At 37.4% G+C, this 26,711-nt stretch overlaps 1 protein-coding gene across 2 annotated transcripts in view; it reads left to right on the top strand.

The window, feature by feature from the left end:
• ABCC13 (multidrug resistance-associated protein 11) overlaps window positions 1-25,355 on the top strand; it is a 38,947-nt gene extending 13,592 nt beyond the window's left edge. For both annotated transcript variants that reach the window (XM_059599842.2, XM_059599841.2), the window contains 23 exons: window positions 547-613; window positions 1,874-1,991; window positions 2,102-2,218; window positions 2,362-2,442; window positions 2,522-2,776; window positions 3,748-3,849; window positions 3,937-4,004; window positions 5,921-6,052; window positions 6,171-6,318; window positions 6,673-6,953; window positions 7,093-7,252; window positions 16,368-16,543; window positions 16,645-16,756; window positions 16,863-16,916; window positions 17,322-17,444; window positions 20,734-20,832; window positions 21,449-21,541; window positions 21,711-21,821; window positions 21,889-22,050; window positions 22,196-22,383; window positions 22,550-22,739; window positions 23,481-23,648; window positions 24,992-25,355. In XM_059599842.2, coding sequence (XP_059455825.2) covers window positions 547-613; window positions 1,874-1,991; window positions 2,102-2,218; window positions 2,362-2,442; window positions 2,522-2,776; window positions 3,748-3,849; window positions 3,937-4,004; window positions 5,921-6,052; window positions 6,171-6,318; window positions 6,673-6,953; window positions 7,093-7,252; window positions 16,368-16,543; window positions 16,645-16,756; window positions 16,863-16,916; window positions 17,322-17,444; window positions 20,734-20,832; window positions 21,449-21,541; window positions 21,711-21,821; window positions 21,889-22,050; window positions 22,196-22,383; window positions 22,550-22,739; window positions 23,481-23,648; window positions 24,992-25,072 — 3,086 coding nt within the window. In that variant the 3' untranslated portion in view covers window positions 25,073-25,355. The remainder of the gene's footprint in view (window positions 1-546; window positions 614-1,873; window positions 1,992-2,101; window positions 2,219-2,361; window positions 2,443-2,521; window positions 2,777-3,747; window positions 3,850-3,936; window positions 4,005-5,920; window positions 6,053-6,170; window positions 6,319-6,672; window positions 6,954-7,092; window positions 7,253-16,367; window positions 16,544-16,644; window positions 16,757-16,862; window positions 16,917-17,321; window positions 17,445-20,733; window positions 20,833-21,448; window positions 21,542-21,710; window positions 21,822-21,888; window positions 22,051-22,195; window positions 22,384-22,549; window positions 22,740-23,480; window positions 23,649-24,991) is intronic.
• Window positions 25,356-26,711: the final 1,356 nt, after the last annotated feature.

The raw sequence follows: 26,711 nt of genomic DNA, 5'->3' as shown, positions 1-26,711 counted from the left end.
CTTAATAAGACCAGAAATCTAAATGAATTCCTAATTTGACTATTAAAATAAATCAAAGGTCATTTATAAGCCCAATAACTAAATAAGGCTCACATACTAAAAGATTAAGATTGATGGCCCACAATTATGCTCTCATGTCCAACAATGATTAGAATGACTAGAAATACCCTTGACTCACAAATCTATTGATGCATCTATGAATACTAATGATATCTCAAAAGTATCCTTGAATATTTCTATAGAATTCCCACCAACATATTTTGATACCTTAAAATCAATATTCTTTGTTTACATTGTTGACATGCAGTTAATACGTTTGATGTTTTCTAATTTCATAATGTGTATGAATGTTGGTGAGATCTGCCCATTGTCAATATATATGAGTGCTTTTATTTCCTTATTGGTGGGTTCACTGGTGATTATCTGCCAATTTAATTCTCTTCATTTGTGGACAGATCATTCTCTGGTGTTGCACATTTCTAAATTGTTGCAACTTACTTTTTAGGAACAGTATTTCATTTTGTGATTGAATTTTCTCATGTGCAGTCAATAAATGGATTTCTAAATTGATTGCGAGGGCTACTGAGAAAATGATGAAGCAAAAGGATGAGAGGTAGAAATATCTTTTATCTCATTCTCCTTAGGACTACTGAAGTTTGTTAAGAAAAGAAATAATTGTATTTTTTTATGATACATGCAATAGATATGTTGTACGGTTGAAGTATTACAATATGGTTGAAGTATTGTGTAATAGTATGCAATTTGAGAATTCGAGTCCCTACCAAACATATTAAAACCTCTTTCTGCTTTGGGGTAAATTTTGCTTTATCAGTTGGACTTGAGGTTTACCTCCTTTTTTTAAAAAAAAATTTGTTCCTTTTCTTTTTTAGGGGGGGGGGGATGTGTTAGAGAACATTTGTCCACAAACAAGCAGTAAGAACACAGAAAGTGCAGTTCTTGAATTAATGTCTTCTTCGCAATAACATAGATTGAATAAGTTTCCTGGTGGAATTTTGAGTTCAAGTGGTTTGTATAAGTTGGAGAAGTAGGTATAGTATACCTAAAGAGCCTTCGGAAAGAACGAGGGGAAGGCTTACTTTTGGTCCTTTCGATCTTTCTGTTGTAGTTATAATATTTATCTTTATCATGGAAGTTTTCTGTATGTGTATTCTTGCATGATGGTGTGTATCCATTCTCTTTGAAACCTTCTTCTGCTGAAGTCAATTCATATGCTTATATTTTCTGTTCTGCTCAAAGAGGTACATTGTCTATTAGTTTGTGTAGTTTTTAACCATGTTTGGCTATTCCAAATGTAATCTTACTTTTTAGTAATCAGATACTCTTTCCTTTTCTTTCTGTAGTCATAACCCTTAATTTATGACTATTTCAAAGCAGGTTAAATCATATATCTGTCTTCTTTATTTTGTTTTACTTTGTTTTTTAATTTTTAATTTTTAATTTATTTTGTTTTTTTCCCTTCTAGTTCTTACTATTGTATTAGCCACAAGGAATATCCAGTAGGTGACACGTTTCTAGCAAAACATAGTTTTTCTTGTTCTTGTCCTGCAACATTATGGTTATCTTTCTCTAGTGGTTTAGTGATTGTTCAAAATTTATCCCTTTTTATGCTCATAATCAAAGGAAAGCTGGTGCTTGCATATCTGGGAAGAGATTAATAATGCTTTGTCCTGGACATGGAATTTTATAGCTTTATTTGGGCTGTTAGCCTCAGGTAGCTGGGATGAGTTGGCAACAACTTGAACATCAACAATTGCAAAGGATAGCAGTTGCAACTATAGAATCGATTATCATGTCTTTTAGATCTATTTTATTTTTTAGAATATTTACATTCAAATAGTTTGATGCTTAATAGGATAAGAAGGACCGGTGAACTTTTGAGGCATATTCGCACTTTGAAGATGTATGGCTGGGAGCTTCTTTTTTCTAGCTGGTTGATGGAAACGAGATCTTCAGAAGTGACCCATCTAACTGTATGATTTGTACTTGTGCTCTTTGAGTACCCAAAATTTATGCAATGGATTAGACGACTTCCATCTTCCCATGCCTAAACAAGTACTGAATTTGATTGCATTTTTGTTAGACGCGGAAGTACCTAGATGCGTGGTGTGTATTCTTTTGGGCCACAACACCCACTCTTTTCTCCCTGTTCACATTCGGACTCTTTACACTCATGGGACATCAACTTGATGCTGCAACGGTATGCTAACTGTTTCCCAAGCACTTGTGATAACTTAGTGACACAGTATTGTTTCCTATTTTTTTTTTCTTCTACGTGCATCTCCTTTTATCAATGTAGTTATTATCAATAAAGTTGATCTCTCTGAAAACCCTTAATTGCAGGCCTTCACTTGTCTTGCTCTGTTTAATACCTTGATATCTCCTCTAAATTCATTTCCATGGGTCATTAATGGACTCATTGATGTGAGTTCTCTACGTCCCATTAGTTTTGAAGCAGATCTCTATTGTGCTTGGTGGTTATTGATTGATTTCTTCATGCCAGGCCATAATATCTACTAGACGATTGAGCAGGTTCCTTGCTTGCTCTGAGCGCAAACCTGAGGTGGAACAGACAGCTGATTCTCCTTCACCAATTTCTTTGGATGAACAGTCTGAAGCTACCTTTAGAAACATGGCTATTGTTATCCAAGATGCATGTTGTAATTGGTCAAGCAGTGATGAAAAAGAATTGAATATGGTTTTGAATCATGTGACTCTAGACCTCCAAAAGGGTTCCTTTGTTGCAGTAATTGGAGAGGTCAGACCTGTACCTGAAGTTTTTCAAAATTTTGTTCATCCATTACTACATATCTAGTCTCGGTATTTTGGTAACATAGTCCTGAACTATTTTAGTTATGTGCTTAAAAGTTTGACAATAATTTTTATCTGTTACCAATCCCCCTAATCTAAACTAATAAAAAATGGTGAATATATCATTTCATCAATATTCTAGCTCTCTCACGTGTGAGTCTAGACTTCCAGTGATTTAGGCTCAACATGTGGACTTTTTAAATTTTCAAATGGGACACCTGCTTTCATACCATGGTAGATTGCAACTTCTCCCAAAAGTCTAAGGAAATGATGAATTCAATCATAGCCTAGAATGCTCTAACAAAATTTCATAGTGCCTTATTTAAATTTTCCACTTATCTTGCTTTAAGTTCATTATATGTCAAGTCTAGGTAACAGTATTTTATTTCAAATCTGTCATAGTACTGATACTGCATATGATTCTAAATGATAGTTTTTACTGATGTGTCATCATAATGTGCAATCCCATTGTAGAATTTGTTAATGAAGGTCTGTGAATGTTTTTCATTGGCTGTCAATTGTTTGCAACCCATATCCTTTGTTCCCGGCTTGTGAACGATTGTTAAAATCTTTAATTGCAATATATATGCAATTAAGAATACTACTTTCAGGCAGTTGGTGCCTCTCATTTTGTGACCTTGTATTGCTAATGGCACTGGAAGTGGGTGGTTTTAGAAAAGTCAAGAAGCTGCTTGGCCACTAGTCTGAAATTTCTTGGCCAAGATTTTCCTGTACATCTGGAGCATTGGAAATGATAATATTAACTAAAGCTTTTCTGTTAGTTGTATATGTCGATAAATGAAATGGAGATTAGCACTCTGATAAGTAGTAATCTTTGAAGTAAGAATCTCATTTGCTGTAAATTCCATATTAAGATTTACTACATTATCCTTCACCCACCTAACCACATGTATTCAGGTTGGTTCAGGTAAATCATCCTTATTAAATTCAATTTTGGGAGAAATGCACCTTCTTCATGGATTAATACATTCAAGTGGATCTATAGCATATGTACCACAGGTTCAAAGCTTCTCTGCACATTGGTTTACCATATTTACGGTCAAAATGAAAGTTTCTTATGTTGTCCTTTGCTGTTTGCAACTGTAGGTACCATGGATTCTATCTGGAACGATACGTGATAACATATTATTTGGAAAGGATTATGATCCCAGAAGGTGTTATTCCGTCAACAATAATAAATATTTTGATCTTGATTTTCTTGATATATATATATATATATATATTTTTTTTTGATAAGTAATTCACTTTAAATAGAAAGCTCAAAGGGGAATAGAAAGCTCAAAGGGGCGCAATCCTAGTACACGGGAAGTATACAGGAGAAACCCCCTATTAGGGAGAAGAGGGAAAAGAAAATTCTAAAAAGTCAGAAAAACTAGAGAAAAGCAGACTATTGTACGTTGCTATCCATGTGTAAAGGGGTTTGAAGATAACATTCTTTAGCTCTACTACCGAAATCTTGTAATCTTCAAAATTCCTTGCATTTCGCTCTCTCCAAATACACCACATTAAGTACAAAGGTGCCATCCTCCAAATTTCTAAAATGTTATGCTTCCCAACTAACATCTCCAACTAGCCAACAACTCTGTTACCCTTTTAGGTATGACCCATTGAACACCAAAAAGACGGAAAAGCGAACCCCATAATTCTCTTGCTATTTCACTGTAAAGAAAAAGATGATCAATGGACTCCCCACTCCTCTTGCAAATACAACATCAATCCAGTACTATAACGTTCCCCTTCCTTAGGTTATCCATAGTCAAGATTTTTCCTAATGCTGCCATCGACACAAAGAACGTCACTCTCAAAAGAGCCTTAACTCTTCAAATACTGGGGAACTAGCAGGAATGGACAACACATTATAAAAGGACCTAACTTCAAAAATTCTACCTTTTGGAGGGGTTCCAACATATTTTATTCTCACCGCCATGGGTCAATCTGATAGAATACAAAAGCTCAAAGAAAGAAGTGACCGACCAAATCCACCTCCCAATCATGCACAAGTTTGGTAAAAGATATATTCCATTGAAGATTTCCCTTAAGGAGCTACATATGATCCGCCACCCTTGCGTTTTACAACACGCAATACTAAACAAGTCCAGAAATGTTGTCTTCAGGGGTTGGTCTGCACACCACAAATCATGCCAAAACTTGATCTTGGATCCATCTCCTACTTCCTATCTAACAAAACTAAAAAAAAAAAAAAAAAACTCCCCACCCCCAGCTTATATATTTCCACCCTCTCACTCCGAAGGGCCCCACTACCTCCTTGGAACACCAATCTCCCCTTATGCTATCATATTTAGTTTTCACAACCGATCTCCACAAAGCCCCACTTTCTGTGGTGTAACGCCATAACCATTTTTTTCAGGAGAGTTTGGTTAAACTGAATTAGAATTCTTACCCTAAACCACTAGATAGCATCGAAGAAAAAATCTCGACCAATTAACTAAGTGGAACTTAAACTCATTTCCACCCCATAAAAAGTTACTTTGAAGCATTTCAATCCGATTAGCCACACCTACAGGAATGGGGAAAATAGACAAATAATAAGTAGGTTAATTGGAAAGAGTGCTTTTTATCAAAGTCAACCTACCTCCCTTAGACAGATAAAGCCTCTTCCAATCAGCCAAACGACATTCCATTTTTTCAACAATACGATTTTTCCAATAGATGTAGCCTTATACGAAGCTCCCAAAGGAAGACCCAAAAACTTCATTGGCAAAGATGCCACTCTACAACCAAGAATACGAGCCAAACCTTATACAACACCGACATCTCCAACGAGAACTAATGAATGTCTGGATAGTCAAATTTTGGTAGCTAATGAATGTCTGGATGGCCAAATTTTCCTGATATATTGACTACACTGACAGACTTTATTAAAATTATTCTGATTCTATCAACAATACAAATTTTCTTTTCCCTCACCATTTAATCTTACCCTTTTTATTTACAAATCTTATGTTCTCATCTTCGATTGTTCCAAGTCCTAAAAAACCAGAAATCTTGAAAATTGTAGTTCTCCACATTGACAACTATGGATACATGAATATTTTTCTTCTTTGAGCAGATACTCAGATACTTTACAGGCATGTGCACTGGATGTTGATATTTCGTTAATGGTTGGGGGAGACATGTCTTATACTGGAGAAAAAGGAATGAACATATCAGGTGGACAAAGAGCTCGTCTTGCTTTGGCAAGGTTATAGCATCTTCCATTCCCACTGTGGCTAGCTTCCATTCTACCTTATTCTTTTTTCTTTGAAATTTCATATGGGATTCTTATCAAACTACAACTTGCAACTTTGTGCTATGAACAGGGCTATTTATCATGGCTCCGATATTTTTATGCTTGATGATGTCCTCAGTGCAGTTGATGCTAAGGTTGCTCATTGGATTTTATGTAATGCAATTCTGGGTCCTCTTATGAAGCAACACACACGTGTACTTTGTACGCATAATGTTCAGGTGATTCCCTTGAAATGTTATGGTTTTCTCAAGATATCTACTTGAGTTAAGTAAACATTTTATTTAGATTGATGTTCAGCTGGTGGATAAGAGGAATATTTTAAGAGAGAAATTTATTGTTTTTTCTTAGAACATATTGTTAGTTGTGAAATATATATATATATAGACACACACACACTTATTCTCCTTGAACTAGCATTTGTAACACTTGATCCTTCTCCAACTACCATTTGGGTACAAAGAGACCATTGATTTTCTCTGATTTTAGTTTTCACAAATTAATCTCACTGAGTATTTATGGTTTGTGGCAGTCATTATGCAAATGAATTTTGTTTTGTGTTTCTTCACCTCCAGGCAATATCTTGTGCTGATTTGGTGGTTGTATTGGAAAAAGGACATGTGAAGTGGGTGGGGAGTTCAGCTGACTTGTCAGCTTCTTCATATTCAGCATTCTCTCCACTAAATGAATTTGATACATATTTGCACATTCAAAGACAAGATTCCAGCGTGGATACTAATTCTGAAGTCCAACTAAATATCCTAGAAAAAATTACTGTTGGTGTTTCGGAGGAAGCACAAGAGATAATTGAAGTTGAGCAACGAAAAGAGGGCAGAGTTGAACTTACTGTATATGAGTGAGTACAAATATTTTCTCCTGCTTATAGGACATAACAGTATCTTGAAACTGCACTTTGTTAGGGCCTTTCTCTTGATAAATTTCTCCCTGAACATTTTATCGGTACCATAAAATTTGTTCATTGTTATCTCTTTCAGGAATTATGCTGCATTTTCTGGTTGGCTTATTACCGTTGTAATATGCTTGTCAGCAATTTTAATGCAAGCTTCTCGTAATGGAAATGATCTGTGGCTATCATTTTGGGTTGATACAACAACAGGACGTGGTCAGTCAGAATACTCCACCTCCTTTTATCTGGTATTCAACTTCCGTACTTTTCCATATAATTGCAATTTGATAAGGGTCCCTAGATCGAACTGTCTGCTTTTTATGTGGATGTTTTTGGCAGATGTTGTGTCAGATTTTACATTGTCCTTATCACAATATTGTCAATTGTACTGAATACCTCTCAATGTGAGGGTTGCTCGTATTATATAGAAATTGTTTAGGTAATTACAGGCTGTATCTCAGCGATTACAGCAATCTAGGGAAACAAATAAGGTAACTAAAATCTACCTATTAATTACAATATACTATAGCTATAATACAAGAACATGCCATAACTAGAAAGACTAATTATGGCTATATGATATATATAGACCGTATCTGACTGACATCCCCCCTCAAATTGATGTTGGTCGATCAAGAAGCATCAATTTGCCTACAAGGAACTGATGACGCTGTCATGTCATAGCCTTCGTGAAGACGTCAGCTATCTGGAGATCAGTAGAAACATGAGGAAGAGAGATAACACGAGTGTCCAAGGCTTCCCGAATAGAATGACAGTCTACCTCAATATGCTTCGTACGTTCATAGTAAATAGCATTAGTAGCTATTTGAATGACACTAGTATTATCAGCATGAAGAGGAGTAGAATCAGTTTGAGAAAAACCAAGCTCAGCCAACAGCCCACGAAGCCAGACAATCTCAGAACAAGCAGCAGACATTGCCCAGTATTCGGATTCAGTAGATGATTTCGAAACGAGAGCTTGCTTCTTACTCTTCCAAGAAATCAAAGAATCACCAAGAAACATGCTCCAACCCGTGACAGACCGCCGAGTGTCAGGACATCCTACCCAATCCGCATCACTATAAGCAACAAGGTGAAGGGGAGAGCCGGTTGGAAAGAACAACCCACAGCCAGAGGACCCCCGAAGATATCGAATGATACGTCGAACAACAGCTAAATGAAGATGGCGTGGAGTTTGCATAAATTGGCTAACTTGCTGGACAGCGAAGGAAATATCGGGCTGAGTAATAGTCAAATAGTTCAAGCTGCCTACCAACTGTCGGAACACAGTAAGATCAGAGAGAAGATCACCCTCCTCACTTCGATATTTCACATTAACCTCTATAGGAGTATCCACCGAAGAACAATCCTGAAGACCAGCCAGGCTAATCAAGTCCTGGGTATATTTGTGTTGATTCAAGAATATACCAGAAGAATCAATGTGCACCTCCAACCCCAAAAAATACGTAAGAGGACCAAGGTCTTTCATATGAAAAGAGTCTTGAAGATTCCGCTTGAGATGTGCAATCAAACTGGAGTCAGTGCCCAGAATGACAATATTATCCACATACGTAAGAGGACCAAGTAAAAGAATGAGACCAATCGGAGTCTTGCAAAGGAACAAAGAAGAATCATATTGACTTTGGACAAAGGAGAAGAGAAGCAGAGTAGACCTGAATTTTTCAAACCATGCCCGGGGAGCTTGTTTTAAGCCATAGAGAGACCGCTTTAACTTACAGACAGCGGCACATGGAGAAGAAAACAAACCCGGAGGAGGAGTCATGTAAATATCCTCTTTGAGATCACCATGAAGAAAAGCATTTTTAACATCCATCTGGTGAAGTGGCCAGCCTTGGGAGGCGGCAATAGAAATAATTGTACGCACGGTGGTCATCTTCGCGATCCGAGCAAATGTCTCCTCATAGTCCACCCCATATTCTTGCTTGTTTCCAAGAGCAACTAATCGGGCCTTATACTAATCTAGAGTCCCATCAGAGCGAAGCTTAATCGAGTAAACCCATTTACAACCAATGGCTTTAACTTGAGAGGGGCAAGGAACCACATCCCATGTATGATTGTCCTGAAGAGCCCGAAGTTCCTCATCCATCGCTTTCTGCCAACATTCACATTTAATAGCCTCGGAAAAACATGTAGGGATGGAAATAGAAGATAAAGTAGCATTAAAAGAAGTGTGGGGAAAACCATACCTATCAGGAGGACGTGATACCCTAGCAGATCGTCGAGGACCAGACTCATGAACTGTCTCAGATGGCGAGTCAATCGGAGGAGTTGTCAAAACAGTTTCAGATGAAGGGTTAGTCTCGGGAAGGGGCAAAGTTGGTAGACGTCGAGTATACATAATTCTAGGTTTGAATTGTTTAGGCAGAAGAGGCAATTCATCAAAACAAGGTAGAATACTAATCTCAGGCAATGATTCAACATGTGTAGAAAAGAAACATTGATTCTCAAAGAACACAACATTACGAGATATACGAAATTTGTCCGAACAAGGATCATAGCAAACATAATATTTGTGAGAAATACTATAACTCATAAAGACACATTTAACAGACTGAGCAAAAAGTTTGTGACGTTCATGAGCAGGTAAATGAACAAAACAAACACATCCAAAAGTATGCAGATTAAGATAGCTAGGATGCTGATGATAAAAACGATAAGAAGGAGAATCAAAATGCAAGACCTGAGAGGGCAGTCGATTAATTAAGTAAACTGCAGTAGATAATGCCTCAACCCAGAATTTAGAAGGAACATAGGACTCAAGCAATAAAGTGCGAACAACATCCAAGAGATGGCGGTTCTTTCGTTCCGCCACTCCATTTTGTTGAGGAATATAAGGACAAGAGCGTTGAGAAACAATTCATTTGTGGTGTAAGAAATCATGAAACTCGTGGGACATGTATTCTTCACCAGAATCAGACCTCAAAATCTTAATGCTTGTAGAAAATTAATTCTCAATATATGCTACAAAGGTCTTAAAAACAGACAGGACCTCAGATTTGGCCCGAAGAAAATAGACCCAAGTATACCGACTGAAATCATCTATGAATGTCACAAAATATTTATATCGAGCATGAGAAATTACAGGAGAAATGCCCCATACATCACTATGCACAACATCAAAGCATTGTGTAGCACGACTACCATGAGAAGAAAACGAAAGAGTTTTACTCTTATCAAGTTTGCATACAGAACGATCAAATGACAAATTTTGAGAAACTCGTTCTTTATTGCCTAACAAACCAGAATTTAACATATGAGACAGAATAACAGAATTTAGATGACCCAAACGTTTGAAAACGTTTGTGCCATACTTCGTTCGGAGTGTTAATTGTCCTACAAGCCAAAGATAACAACTAGGAATTGAAAAGTGTAGTGGAAATAGTCTGCCAACTTTAGGCCCCTTCGCGAGTATCTTCCCCGACACATGATCCTGCATAAGACAACCATCACGAGAGAAATGGACGCCACAGTTTTTTTCAACTAACTGGCCAACTAAAATAAGACTATTAGAAAGTTCAGGAGATACATAAACATCTCTGAATGAAGGATTAATATCTCCTACTTCATTAATAGCTAAATGACTCCCATTAGCTACTTGAATATGAGATGAACCATGATATGGACGAACATTGCAAAGAGTATCAAACGATCTGGTCATATGATTGGATGCTGCAGAATCAATAAGCCAAGACTTAGACGAAATAGTACCATTACCGTGGAGCCCTAAGGCAGAAAAGGCTGACAGAATCATCCGCTGGACCATTTCAGGAGTAAAAACAGCTGATCTAGCCGCAGAAGAAGAGGCTGAGGACATCACTAGAGCAGAAGAGGTGTTTACTGCAGCCTGATAGGCAATAGCTTGACGATTCTGAGGCCGAGTGGGACATTCTCTGATAAAGTGGCTCGGTTTCTTACAGTAATTGAAAAATTTCTTTGCCCATTTGGCAGCAATATGACCATACTCCTTGCAGCTGAAACACTGGACTTTGCGCATATCCTTACCCTTCCCTTTCCCATAGGTTGCATAGGCTACTGGATTCGGGTTGGAATCGTGCTGGAACGTAGCCTATGAGAGAAGACGCTGCTCCTCACGAAGTAATTCTCCAAAATAAACATCCAAAGATGGAGAAGGATCCCGGTTCATTAAATTTGAGCGAGTAACCTCAAATTCAGAGCGTAATTTCATCAGGAATTGATCTCTCTTGCTCTGCTCATGAACAGCCTGAACAGCAAAGAGAGATGCAGCATGTACCTTCGCATAAACCATATCATAAAATTTTCCCTACAAATTCTGAAAACTAGAAAAATACTCCGAAATGGAGAGATTGCCTTGAGTGTAACTAGCAATCTCATATTCCAGCTGAAAATGGCGTGCCGTATTGTCCTGATGATAAACCTTCAGCAAATACTCCCACATAGTCTTCGCAGTCTTATAGGGCCTCAGATTAAGCACAATAAGAGGATCAACAGACCCTAAGATCCAAGACATCACACGTGCATCGTTGACCTTCCACTTAGCCAACTCCTTAGTTTCCGTAGGAGCTGGATCACTACTGTCAATATGGCCCCACAATTCTTTTCCCGTAACAAATAATTAAAACTGGAATTCCCAAGCAGCATAATTTTTTCTAGTAAAACGAACCCCAAAAGTCTCGCTAGAAGACATGATAAAATAAGAAAATTAGAAATTAAAATACTTGATAAAGAAGTAACAGGCCCACCAGAACTATTGGACAGCAAGCCCAAGTCCACACAAGGCAAACACCAATCAGCAACCTCAAACAGCAACAAAGCCCAATCCCAGCAAGCCCAAAGTTACCAGCAACTTAGCAACCCCAAACAGCAAGTCCAAACCAGCCAGCCCAGCAAGTCCAAGCCCAACAAAGCCCAAGCCCAAAAAAAACCCAATTACCAGTCAGCAACCCAAACCAACAGCACCACAAACAGAAATCGCAACAATACCAAATAGCCGACAGAAATTTCAGCTCCCAAACAGAAATCGCGACAACCTATCTACGCTCACCGCAGCAAACAGCCGACAGCCCCAAATTGCCGATAGCGCCAAATCGCCGACAGCACCACAAATCGCCGACAGAACGAGATCGCCGGGATCACTCCTCCAGATCCTGCCAGCCCCAAAAAATCACCACAACGCACTGTCAACGCCAAACGGCCGACAGCCCAGATCGCCGACAGCCACCAAGGAGATCGCCGACAGCCACCAAGGAGATCGCCGAAAGCCCAAGTCTGCTGACAACCACCACAGATCGCCGGAAACACTCCGCACCACACCAAAATAGAATCAGCCACACCTGAACCTGCCCCACTAATCTATGTAGACTGCCGCTACCCTCAACAAAAAACTGCCAAATAGCAGTTTAGAACCCACCAGAATGATCGACAACTCCCCTGAAGTTATCGACCGCCAAAAAAAACAACAGGTAACTGAAAACCTAGAACAACCCTAATTTAGATGATGGCTTTAATACCATGTCAATTGTACTGAATACCTCTCAATGTGAGAGTTGCTCGTATTATATAGAAATTGTCTAGGTAATTACTGACTGTATCTCAGTGATTACAGCAATCTAGGGAAACAAATAAGGTAACTAAAATCTACCTATTAATGACAATATACTACAGTTATAATACAAGAACATGCCATAACTAGAAAGACTAATTATGGCTATATGATACATATAGACCGTATCTGACTGACAAATATGAGATCCAAAGTAAATAATTATTAAAACATGAATAAATAGAAGAATGGCAGGGTGTATTATGGACTGGAAATGGGAACCAAGTCTTATTTATGTGTACTATATCCTTCCACTGCATAGGGCAGGCTACAGAATATCTCCCTAGGATTGTCATGGAGGCCTTTCTTTTCATTCTGAATTGTTGTATATTGTTTTTAGGATTTTTAAATTTGTTCTCGTCTGGGAAAATTTTGAAATGAGTAATGAAGCTATGTTTGATTGTGTTTGTTAGAAGAGTTAGGGTTTGAGTCATTAGGGTTTTGGGGGTATTTTAGTCTTTATAGTATTTTCCTAATCCTATATAATAGGATGCCTGTATTAGGTTAACATAAGTTGAATAATACAATTAGCCTCCTTTTCTCCCTCTAAACTTCTTGCATCAACACTATTAACATGGTATCAGAGCTTGTTTCGATTCTTGGGTAGTTTAGTTTTCAACTTGGTGGCCGCACTGCCCGTGTGGGCTAACCCACGCGGGCAGTACCTTCAAAGAGCTCCGTAGAGCTGTTTTGTTCTTGTTTTAGGGTGACCGAAACTCCTTCCGGTGAATATATATATATATTGTTTGTTTTTGATGTTCTGTGATGCTAGCTGGATGGTTCTGTGGTGGTTTTCTGTCTTGTCTGAAGAGGCCGGAGTATTCTGTGGTGGCCGGAAAAGTTGCAGCGGCCATCGAAAAGAAAAAAAAAAAAAAAAAATTCCAACGATTTGATGTTTTTGGTGTTGAAACGTTACTGTGTGGCCCTCTATTGATTCTGTAGTTGCTGTTGTTGAAGTGGCCGGAGTGTTCTGTCTTCTCCGGCAAGCTCCGGCGAGTCTCCGGCAAAGGTCCGGCGAGCCTCCAGTGACTGTTTCTGTTCTGTTTTTCAGTGTTTTTCTTGTGTTTTTAGGTACTGCCGGCCAGTTCTGTGTGTTTCCGGCCAGTTTTGAAGCCCCGACAAAGTTCCGGCATATTTCCAGCGAAGCTTCAACGATTTTTTTTTTGTTTTGTTTTTCCAGTATCTGTTTTCCGGTGAATTTTGTTGGTTAATCATGTGAAAATTTGTTGTTTGTGATTGATGTATCCGACCGGCCTTGGATTCTCCGGCGAGAACCAATCAAGTGATCGTTGCATTCGACTGGCCTTGGTGTTTTACGGCGAGAACCAATCCCAAGATCGATGTATCCGACCAGCCTTGGATTCTCTGGCGAGAACCAATCAAGTGATCGTTGCATCTGACCGGCCTTGGTGTTTTTCGGCGAGAACTGATCAAATGGTTGTTCAAGTTACCAACGAGTTTTCGACTGGCGTTGAAGTTTTATTTAATTAACTTGTGTGGTCCAAGCAGTTCTAGCTTGAGGGGGAGTGTTAGAATTTGTTTTCTAGTTGTTTTTCGTTTGCTTTTATCTTCCAAGCTGGATTTATAAGATGTATATGCTCCCACTTGAGGGGGAGTGTTAGAAGAGTTAGGGTTTGAGTCATTAGGGTTTTGGGGGTATTTTAGTCTTTATAGTATTTTCCTAATCCTATATAATAGGATGCCTGTATTAGGTTAACATAAGTTGAATAATATAATAGCCTCCGCCTTTTGTGTCTAAACCGTTCATACAAACTATATTGTTTTTAGGATTTTTAAATTTGTTCTCGTCTGGGAAAATTTTGAAATGAGTAATGAAGCTATGTTTGATTGTGTTGAACAAAGAAACTTCCCAAATGGGTGATATGCCTAGTCCTTTACTTGTTCTTGTTCCTGTGCCAAAGCGTGGCAAACAACAACCACTTGTTGATGAGTCTCCTACTAATGAGTCATAGGAGCCACTGCCAGTGGAGGAGCTGAGAATTTACTCCAGACGCCAAAAAAGTAAGGCTATTCTTGATGCTACTTGCCGAACATCTGACCTTGACTTAGCTAATAGTACTTCTACCCCTGATTTAAATTCTTCAATACCTGTTATCGATGATATGAATTTGCCTGTTGCTCAACGTAAAGGCGTTAGATCTTGTACTCAACATCTTATATCTAAGTTGTATCTATTAAAGTATTGATTAAATGATTAAATTTACTATTTCTTACTAGCTTAAGTTTTCAGTACAAGTGGTGATTTAACGTGGCATCAAAGCCTAAAGTCATGAGTTCGAACATTGTCTTAGTTATTTAAGAGTTTGAGCCCACATGTGAGGGAGAGTGTTAAAGTATTGATTAAATGATTAAATTTACTCCTTCTTATCAGCTTAAGCTTTTGGGATAAGTGGTGGTTTAAAAGTATCCAATCAACATCTTTCACCCTTCTATCGATCTTTTGTATCCAAATTGTCTTTTAGTCTATTCCTCAAAATTTAATATATAAGGTTAGAAGAAAGTGATGAGAGCCCTCTAGTGGATAAAGACACGTATCATTGGTTGGTTGGCAAGTAATATATTTGTTGCGCACTTGTCCAGACATTGCCTATGTAGTTAGCATAGTGAGTCAGTTTATGCGTTCTCCCCAAGAGTCTCATATGGAAGTAGTTTACTGAATACTTCGATATTTAAAATTTTCACTAGGAAAAGGGTTGTTGTTTGCTCAACATGATCACTTGAAAAGTAGAAGCTTATACGGATGCAGATTCAGCTGGGTCAGTCACGGATCGAAGATCTACTTTGAGTTATTGCACTCTTGTGGGAGAAAATCTTGTTACCTAGCGTAGTAAGAAACAATCAGTAGTTGTTTGATCTAGTGTAGAAGCTGAATTTCGAGCCATGACCCATAGGATATGTGAGTTATTTATGGTTGAAGATTCTACTGAAAGAACTTGGATTTGATTTTCAGGAGCCTGAGACTATACTGTGACAAGAAGGTTGCGATTAGTATTGCTCATAGTCCAGTCCAGCATGATTGTACTAAATACATTGAAATTGACAATAGAGCAACTAGCAGATATTTTGATGGACTATCCAATAGGTTTTTTCATTCCGCTGTGTAAGCTGTGCATGCGAGACATCTTCGCCTCAACTTGATGGGGAATGTTGGAGAACGAAACTTCCCAAACGGCCGATTTGATTTTATTTCCATTTTTTTTTTTTCATTTATTATATTTCTATATTAGATTATATCACTTCTCTATGTAAACGATGTAACAGAATCAATTAATAATCAAGTACAATAAGACTATTTTTCCCTTTTCTTTCAACTGATTGTACAAGTAAATGTCAGAACTAAAGCTTGAACCGAGTTTAAGAAGACAACTAAGAAATGATAAATCTGATGGCTTTTCTAGAAATGCAGTCAAAATATTAACAGATTATTTGTCGGAAGATGCTAATCTCAGTCAACAGACCTTTAAGCTGCAGTACCTTGAGATTCCGCAAATGGAGATCATTGATCTTAATTTTGGGAGTTTTTATGTGATTATGTGTGTTTGTTTTCAATAGGTCAGGACTTGGGAGTGGAAGGAACAGTGTATTGCTGATACAAAGTCTAGACATTGCTACATATCTTATTTTCCCTTCACCATAATATTTCGTTGTTGAAAAGAGCATGCGAATTAGAATTCTGGGGAACTTGTAATTGAAATGTTTGTTTTGCTGCTTTAATTTTGGTCTAGTAATTGTTTTTGCAGGTTATACTTTCCATATTTTGTATCATAAACTCCTTTCTTACATTGGTGAGGGCATTCTCATTTGCATTTGGGGGTTTAAGAGCTGCAGTTAAGGTGCATAACACACTGCTTCATAAGCTTATTAATGCACCTGTCCAGTTCTTTGATCAGACACCAGGCGGAAGGATACTCAACAGGTTAGAATAACATGCCTCCAGGAGATGATTCTAGTAATTTATGTATACTCCATAAGTTGTTTTTTTTTTAAAAAAAATCTTTTTTTTGTTTTTATTTCTAGGTTGTCTTCTGATCTCTATACAATTGATGACTCTCTTCCTTTCATTCTCAACATTCTATTGGCCAATTTTGTTGGCTTGCTGGGGATTGCTGTAGTTTTGTCATATGTACAGGTACACATAAAATTTGGCCACTTTGCTTGTGTACTCTTCTGTAAATCCATTTTTAACTGTCTTTCACAATTATAAAGTTATTCAATGGTTTGATGTATAAATGTAGGTCTACTTCCTGCTCTTGCTGTTGCCGTTTTGGTATATCTACAGCAAGCTTCAGGTAGGTCTCTATATTATTAAAAAGCTTGAACTCATGTTATATAGGTGCGCACACGCTTGCTCAAGCGCACCCATAATTAGCTTTTTGATCTTTATCAAAATTCTCTGTAGTCTGTGCATTGCTCAAATACACCCCATATAGGTGAGGACATTCTGATTTAATTGCACCTTTTCAATATATGAGATTATGACAATATGTGATGCATCATTCTAAAGTTGGTTTCTTATGTAATCATGCTGGTCGCTGATTAAAAATGAGAACTTATTGGGGATGACAATTATGTATAGCATATTTTGAATACATAGGAATTGATTCCAATGCTTTTGTGAACTTTATGATATTAATATTGGTTGTCCATACAAGGAAAGAATAAAACTTGGACTAGCTAACTGTCTAGTTCTTCAGTTCTTCTACAGGTCAACATCAAGGGAACTGCGAAGGCTGGACAGTGTTTCTCGTTCTCCCATATATGCATCCTTCACAGAAACACTGGATGGATCATCAACTATAAGGGCATTCAAGTCTGAGGTAGATATTTGTATTTTATTTTTCGAAGTGTGTCTAATGGCGTTATGTGGTGAAAAAATAGTCACTTGGAAGGAACCAAATAAAGAAAAAGAAAAGTACAACACACTTGGAGGCACAAATATGTTTTATATGCTCAAAAAATGCGTGTATAATTCTTCAAACCCTGGATTCTTTTGAAGTTCAGTAGAGGATCTTGGGTTGCACCCATCTCTGCGCTTTTGATACATATACATTATTTATCAAAAAAAAAGTTATTAGTGTTCAAACTACAGATTCAAAAACTAGAGCAATTTATATATTATGGTAAATTTCCCTTCAAATTTTTTGTACTTCATTTGTACAACGTTCTGCTAGCTTTATATTTACTACGTCTAATAGTGGTACCAAAGGCTTAAAAATGTAAATTAATTTACATTCAACATGCTAAAATCTGAGAGTTTGGCGAATATTTTCAAAGAAAACATAGAGAAACACAGACAGCTCATACAGCCTTCCTGCTTGCAGTATTAGGTGCAAGGCATTGTCTTCAGGCCTTGCCTTACGCCCACTATGTATAATACTTTATGTAAAGGAAATAATATTTTCAAAGAAAACATAGAGAAACACAGACAGCTCATACAGCCTTCCTGCTTGCAGTATTAGGTGCAAGGCATTGTCTTCAGGCCTTGCCTTATGCTCACTATGTATAATACTTTATGTAAATGAAATAATATTTTTTCCTGACATGTGGGAGCCATACCTTTATTATTGAGTGTCCGACTGGGACATCGGCTTCATCTGGTGGTGGTGTTCTGTCACAGCCATTACTGGGGTGCCTCGGTGGTGGGCATGGTTGGCACCTTGCAACTATACTAGCCACAAGACCATGGCATGAGGGAGCCATGCCATGGGCCGAATGGTTGCTGCATATTGGTGCACATAGCAGGCAGCAAGTGATATTGATGCCTTGTGTTGATTGATTGTGGCTTCCCTACTCAAGGGGTACTCTTGGCAGCTGTGGGCCTGCATGTGCATGGCTGCATATGCACTTAGTGTTGGCTGGCATTATGTTAGCATGACCATGGACTTGAGTATGCTATGGTTTGGCCATATGGATAGTGATGATGTTGTGAACTGAATCAAACAAAGTCAGGAGATGGTATTGGCATTGGGGCAAGTACTCATTTGTGTGGGACAAAAGCAGCCAGTGAGCAAGTGTTGGGCTGTTCATGTACTGACTAAATACCATGGACCATTGGAAGGCTTTGCTAGCTTAGAAAGCAGGCACTGCACAAGTGGGTGTATTGTCTTGCTAGTATGCAGGAAGCAATCATGAAGGCATGCAAGTGGATGAGGGTTGCTTGCTGTTATGAAATTGTTGTGATCATGAGGACTGAAACCTTCTGCATGGACTGGTACGAGCATGTGGACTAGTTGAGTATAGCAGTGAATCAACAGTGCTGCTACAATGTGAGACTGCTGGGGGCTTGTGTGGAATAGATTGCGGCGTGGCTTTCATGCTGGTGTGTTGCTTGAAGCATTAGAAGGAGTTTATTTAGGTGCTATTTTGTACTAGGAAAGATTCTGACTTTGGATAATTTGCGCAAGATAGGTATTATTGTGGTGGAATAGTGTTGTATGTGTAAGTAAAGTAGCGAATCTGTCAACCATCTTCTCCTTCATTGTGAAGTGGCACGAGCTTTATGGAGTGTGTTATTTATTCTTTTTTATGTCACTTGGGTCATGTCTGAAGAGGTGACAGATTTGTTAACTTGTTGGCGAGGTCAGAGTGACAATAGTTTAGCAAAGGAGGTGTGGCGTATCGCCCCACTATGTCTAATGTGGACTATTTGGAGAGAGCGGAATGCAAGATATTTTGAAGATCAAGAAAGGTTGTTGGAAGAGCTCAAAAAGCTGTTTATCCAGACTCTGTTTCATTGGGCTTGATGCTTTCAAAGTGTCAGTTTTTCATTATGCTTCAATTTTTGTCTTTATGTTCCTCTTTTAGCCTTTAGTGGAGCCTTTCTTTGTATAGATCTTATGTACTAGGATTGCGCCCCTCTGCGCTTTTCAATAAATCACTTATTTATCAAAAAACAATAAAAATCCAATTCTTTTACAAGAAATTTCACACAATTAATTTCATATGCTATAAGAGCCATAGCTCGATACTCAACTTCGATGCTCCTTGATACTAAACTTTGATGCTGCTCGATACTCAACTTCAAGGCTAGACCATGCCACCACTTTCCGCTCTGGGTTACCAAATTACTACCAATACAAGTACAAAAAGCTGGCACAGATCGTTTGTGAAGATGATCTCCCCACCAATCTGCTTTACATATTCCAACAACCTCATAGTTGTTAGAACGTTAAAAAACCATCTCTCCGGTGAAGGGCCGGCGTCGGCGGGGTTTTTTGGGGTTGAAAAATGCCTTTTCATTTCCCCCTAAGGTGCACTAGGTTTCCACCTTAGATGCATTAGGGCTTTTCTTGGGTTTTTGGTTGGGTCTCTTGTATACCCTTTTGGTTGGGTGTTTGGTTTGATTGGGTTTTTCTGGGTTTTTTGGTTTGTTAGGGTGTTTGGTTGGGTTCCTTTGTATACATTATTGTGTACTTAGAGGCGCTTTGCGCTTTTTTTGATATATACTACATTACTTATCAAAAAAAAAAGTACCTTAATATGTGACATACAACCTCCCAATGATCTCTAATCTATGCTGCACGATTATACAGAGTCCATACAACAAATCTCGTTAATACTTGCTTTGACTTATTTGGGGTAGTGAAAGTTTTAGGGTTTGGAAAGAAAAACAAGAGAAAAGTGAAGAGAAAAGGAAATAAGATGAGAGAAAAAATAATGACTTTAGGGTTATGGTTTTAAATTGGTGTTTTGATACCATGTGGCATTGACAACTAGAGAAAAAGAGAGCATGTGAAAAAGATTATGAGAGCTCAACCCTTGAGTGGCAGCTTCTCTGTTTTTATCATATTAACGGTAAAATTATAAGATTTCCCTTACTCATATATATTACTCTTAAAAAAAAAAAAAAAAAAAAAAAAAAAAAAAAAAAAAAACAACATTGTTATCATAGGTATGCTAAATTTATTGTATTGCTCTAGTATACCAATGCAAAGAGTACTTAATGTTCTGTATGTTCCTTTTTATTAAAACAAAAGGTTTCCCCTATTTTATTGAGCTACTCTGCCAATCTTGTTTTCACATTTATCTGTATTGATTATGATCGGCAATTTGTGCTGATAATCACATCTATAAATCTTGGAATTAATCGATGCTTGTTTTGGGCAGGACTTTTTCTTCACCACATTCACTCAGCATGTTACATTGTACCAGCAAACTTCTTACACCGAATTGACGGCAAGTTTGTGGCTTTCCCTGCGTCTTCAGGTATATCACAAGAATTGAAATGACTTCATGATAGTTTTTTACTGACATCTAATCTAATAAAACTTTTTTTACTCTGAAGTTCGATTCATTAGGCTGGTTCCCTGATCTGAAGCTTTGCTCTAGACAATACTCTGCCCCATAGAGATTATCCTCTTTGAAGAAGTCAATAATCTAGGTCTGTTTTGCGGGCCTAGGGTTTTTTTTTGGGGGGGATTAGGGCTCTCTTAACGGGGTCATTTTGTGGGCTAACGTTGGTTTTCCTGCGTACTTAAGGGGCGCCTTACGCTTTTTGATATATACAACATTACTTCAATAATCTATGGTCCTATGGAGGTTGTAATAAATTTCTTGAAATTGGCTAATTCTACTACAGCTTTTAAATATTACCCTTCCAGTACTTAACTTAAGAATGGTTAAACATTAAGGTAAGGAGTCATTCAAAGAAAAATATGTGCTTTATAGTGTAGGGTGATAGTTATAACTTGGTATTGACTTTTCAAAATGGAGGATTGTGATCGGACACTTAAAGGGTAACTTTTATGCCATATGCTTAGTGGTTTAGGATAATACTTATTGCCTACTGTGACTAGTATGGTGACCAGTCATCTTCTTCCAGTTGTTAGCAGCATTTATCATCTCATTTGTTGCCCTGATGGCTGTTATTGGATCTCATGGTGGTTTACCAGTTAGTTTCGGCACCCCAGGGTTGGTACGTTATTCTGCTCCTTGTATATCTTTGACTGCCATTATGCATTTCAATTCCTTCTACCTATAATATTCTGATTACTAGATAGAAGTCTAAATTTTTATTGTACTTGAATTATTTGCATACTCTGTGAAACCTGGAATTCAGTGGAAACTGCTGTGTTCTTTTACAGGTAGGATTGGCTCTTTCCTATGCCGCCCCAATTGTGACTTTGCTGGGCAGCTTTTTATCAAGTTTTACTGAAACAGAGAAGGAAATGGTTTCTGTTGAAAGAGCTCTTCAGGTACTATGATAGACTTCCATAGATACTTCCTTTTCTGATTACTTACATTTGGTTATGTTCTCTTTAGTATATGGACATTCCTCAAGAAGAACTGCATGGATGCCAATCCTTGGATCCAGATTGGCCAACTCGAGGACTGATTGAATTTCAAAATGTTTCTTTGAGATACATGCCATCTTTGCCAGATGCGCTTCATGAAATTTCTTTTACGATTGTGGAAGGGATGCAGGTAGGTGCATATAATTAGGTAGATCATGATTATTCAGTTTTGTGCAGGATTCGCATTTATTGATTAAATTCAGTTAAGGCTTCATATCTTTTATTTGGATTATTCTTACCACATCATTGGCATTTTCCTCTTCACCTTTTTCAAGGTTGGAATCATTGGAAGAACGGGTGCAGGAAAATCTAGTGTTTTGAATGCCCTTTTCCGCCTTACACCAATAAGTGGTGGATGTATTTTGGTGGATGGGATAAACATAGCTGATGTTCCTGTTAGAGATCTCCGTTCACATTTCTCTGTTGTTCCCCAGAGTCCATGCTTATTTGATGGTTCATTAAGGTAATCCATGGAAATGTCTTTTATACTTTTCATGCAATTTTGTTGATTATATGTTCTTCAGATATAATTTCTTGGCTATTGTGCCTTTTTCAGATATATCAGTGTTATTTATGTTATGGTTTCATTATCATATGATTACATTGACTGTGTTCTTTCAAATCCCTAGGGATAATCTAGATCCATTCCGGGTTAGTGACGACTTTAAGATTTGGAAGGTTCTGGAGAAATGCCATGTCAAGGATGAAGTAGAAGCAGCTGGAGGGCTAGATGTTCACATAAAGGAAGCTGGGATGTCATTTTCTGTTGGGCAACGGCAGCTGCTTTGCCTTGCACGTGCACTCCTCAAGTCTACGAAGGTCATGTTTTTCTGATTGGATGCCCACACTATCTACCTACTAAAGTTTCAAGCAGAAAGTTCTAGGATGAATTCATCCAAGCATGAAAAGCACTTAATATTAAATTTATTGATAGTGTAGAAATAGACTATTTAGGGAAATAATCTCTTCAAACTTCTGAGCAATAAATTCATTCTTGCATGATTTAAAGTAAATATAAAGAACCAAATTCACTTTTCCATATGGATCCTAGATGCCTATCCCTACTCGGTTTTGCAACAGAAATCCGGCATACCTTTCTAGCTTGGTAATAATTGTAGCTTCAGTTGAATCGTTACATTCCAGAGATGTTAGTCCTTTTCTTTTTTGACAACATTCTACTTAAAATAATTTATGTATGCTTGAGTGCCATGGTAAATTTATGTCAGTTGTCTTCATTAGTACATCCTAATCACTCTCCTATGGGGGTGCATTTGGAGTTTACAGACCGCATTAGTTTTTTATTGTATATGCTCCTGTTCTTTCTGTCATCCATGAGAATTTGAAACAGATTATGATTTCTAGCAAAACAATGAAGAGAGAACGAAAGGTGATAAACAAATGGAAAAGATAACAAGAGGGTTGTGATGTATGTTGTATGCAAAGTAGTTTATTAGAAATTATTGTGTGTGTGTGTGTATGTATTGCTTTTAATTTTTTTGGGGATGGGGAGGGGGTATAATATGAGAGAAATAGAGAGTACTGACAGTATTATGATTTCAGGTACTGTGTTTGGATGAGTGCACGGCCAATGTTGACACTCAAACCGCTTCAGTAATACAAAATACCATATCTACTGAATGCAGAGGCATGACAGTGATCACAATTGCTCACCGCATTTCCATGGTCTTGAACATGGACAATATCCTCATTCTTGACCATGGGATCCTGGTATGCTTATCTTGGTGTGCTTCTGTATGCGTTTGTGTGTGCTATGGGTGTATGTCTTTTGTTATTGATTCATTTGTTTCCTCCCCAGATATTATATTCTAAAAAGGAGAAGAAATCTGTTACAAATTTTGATAATATTAAATATCTTTTGGTGTGGACAATGGTACGGCTAACAGATGATGAGAATGAGCCTAATAAATTAGGATGACTAGGACTGAATTCTTGAATTTAATGAATTGATTTTGTTAAATTATCAGTTATTCCAAAAACTTAAGCTCATAGGAAGAACTAAATCGTTACTTTAACACTCCTCCTCTCGCATGGGCTCAAACTCCATTTTAATAGGTGGGGTCCAACAAGTCGAATATTTAATTTAAATTGAGTGAATTGACGAAGTCAAGGTTCGATCTCAAGACCTTTGGCTTTAATACCATATTAAATTACCAGTTATTTCAAAAGCTTAAACTCATAAGAAGAGATAAATTTAATCACTTAATTATTATTTTAACAAATTTCAAGAAAATAATCAAATGAAATATTAATTAAATAATTAAATTCATAATTTTCTATAAACTTAAGTTTTTGGAACAATTAGTGATTTAATACTTTATTTTTTTTTTTGATAAGTAAAGATATATTTATCAAAGGCGCAGAGGGGCGCAACCCTAGTACACAGTGATTTAATACTTTATCCTTATCATATTTGGTTTATTAATTAATTTTCTTGGCTAATTTGGTTTAGATTCATATATAATCATTGATTTAAGTGGATGGACCATATGCGGACATAAATCCCTTGCCCATGAACAATAGTTACACTGGTTTTATGTAGAATTTTGAATGTCCAGAGCAGCATAAGCATTTTTCAATGAAATATTCTATCAAGAAGTTGTAGTACAGGTATTAGGTCTCTGGAACTTATACATAACAAATGGTATACAAATTTGTTTGTATTATGCCCTAATATCTTAGTTGGTAATGCCTATGAACAATCTCATAACTTTTCCAAGTTGGATACTTTCTTGAGCGCACAATGCTGCATTACCACTAATATTCAGCTTTATTTGATAAGAATCATGAATGTCAACTGCTAAACAAATTGGTGATCAAGTTTATGGATCTGTCTCTTTGTTCTTTAGCACATTTGAGAGCTGGCATATCTAGTGTATGTATGCACTTTACATTGGTAAAGAAAGAAAAAGTGGTACATTCAAGTCATTTATGAATTTGAGTATTTCAATAAAATTTTATCTAATGTTTTATTCTAATTGGTAGTCGCTGAATAGATGTTTCCTTGCCATTTTATATTGGATTAACCTCTTAAAATCTTTTTACTTGCATAGGTTGAACAGGGTAACCCACAGGCTCTCCTTCAAGACGAGTTCTCTAGATTTTCAGGTTTTGCTAAAGCTTCTACAATGTGAATACCCAACCAAGTACAACCGCACTCAAAGCTGACAACATGGTCTGTGAGTGTTTTGCCTTGCATTGCAGATCCGATTTTTCACTATAACTCACCTCAATTCGAACAGGCAACTACATTGGTATTTAAAACTCACCATTCACCTCATCTGAGAACTATAGTGGATTTGTGTATAAATTTCAAGATATGATGCTCTAAGCTGGTCTGCTTATAGTAGAAATCAAGACCTGAAACCAGATGCAACAATTATATTGAATTTCTATAACATGCTAACTCATTTCCTATGTGACCATTTGAAACTATTATCATTTCAACCTGGGGTTCGCCGCCTGATCGTGAACTCATCGTAAAAAGGTTCTGATCTTTCCAAAACTGTTCGAATACTTTTTTTTAGATATTGGAATATCATGGTCGAAAATCTGAAATTTGCGATTAAACTGATGTAAAGCATGCCATCTAAGGAAGCAATATGGGTATACAGGCAAATCATAAAATGCTCCCCTTCCCCCAATCAACTGAGGCGACACATTGTATGGTAGGCTTGGTAGCAACCCATAATTGTTGCCCTACATGTGAGGCTCTCAGAATAGGGGAGGATTGTGTTTAAACGATTTGCTTGACTAGAATCAACAAAATGTTCTTGAAGAATACACCCTTTTCGCGGATCACCTTCCAAAGACGAATCGAACATCCCTTATGGATGAAGATTGCTTTTCAGCAGAATGTTTTGATGAAAGTAAAGATTTCTTTACCATTATTTTAGCTTAACGTGCTAGAACAGGATCAGTTTTAGGTTACATTTTCGAATTATAGAGTGGTCCTGAAGTTCTTTTAAGTAGATTATTTATGAATACTTCCCAGGCATCAAGGAGAAATCCACCACCTCTGATTTCGTGGGAGTAGTGATTGAATTTTTTGGAGGATGGATTCAGATTTCAGATCAACATCAAAGCGTATTAGGCGAAAAACCAACCAAAGTGCAAGTCTATCGTGCCAATCAACTTGATATTCCAATTAATAAAATACAAGTCATTAAGGAATCAGAATCACAATCATAATTATTTTACCTATCAGAGGTAGGTGCTTCCAAGCAGGAGATTGTCCAACATCCATTCTGTGTCTCAATTCTCATGCACATTTATTTTTTTTAATGAATAAGCATAATTTTACTTAAAACAAAACTGATTACAACACATCCCTCCAAAGTTAACCAGAGCATTGCTGCATAAACAAGCAGCTCAACACAATCTCTACACCTCAACCAACAGAAATACAAAAACTAACTATTGGTTCATCTACCATTTCGGTTTGCCCATCCGTTTGCGGGTGAAAAAGCACTAGACAATTTGAACTTTTTTCCTATTGGCGTACAAATTTCACATTTCTATCATAGACACTAGATTTAGGTATACCATGTAAATGGACCACCTATGAAAAAGAGTAATGATACATGCAGTCATACACTCACACTCTCTGACGTGTCTTTAAAATTAGGAAAAAATATAAAAAAAGCCCCCCAAACTACCAGCCGTTTTCGATTTAGCCACCTGATGTTCCAAAAGTCATAAAGTAGCCCCCTAAACTACCAAACTGTCGCATTTTGGCCACTCTGTTAGTCAAAACCGTCAGTCTGGACGGAA

Source organism: Corylus avellana, chromosome 6 (assembly GCF_965113065.1).
Source record: "Corylus avellana chromosome 6, dhCorAvel1.hap1.2, whole genome shotgun sequence".
Taxonomy (NCBI): Eukaryota; Viridiplantae; Streptophyta; class Magnoliopsida; order Fagales; family Betulaceae; genus Corylus; species Corylus avellana.
Note: the sequence above shows the minus strand (reverse complement) of the source record. Positions and strands in the feature narration are given on the sequence as shown.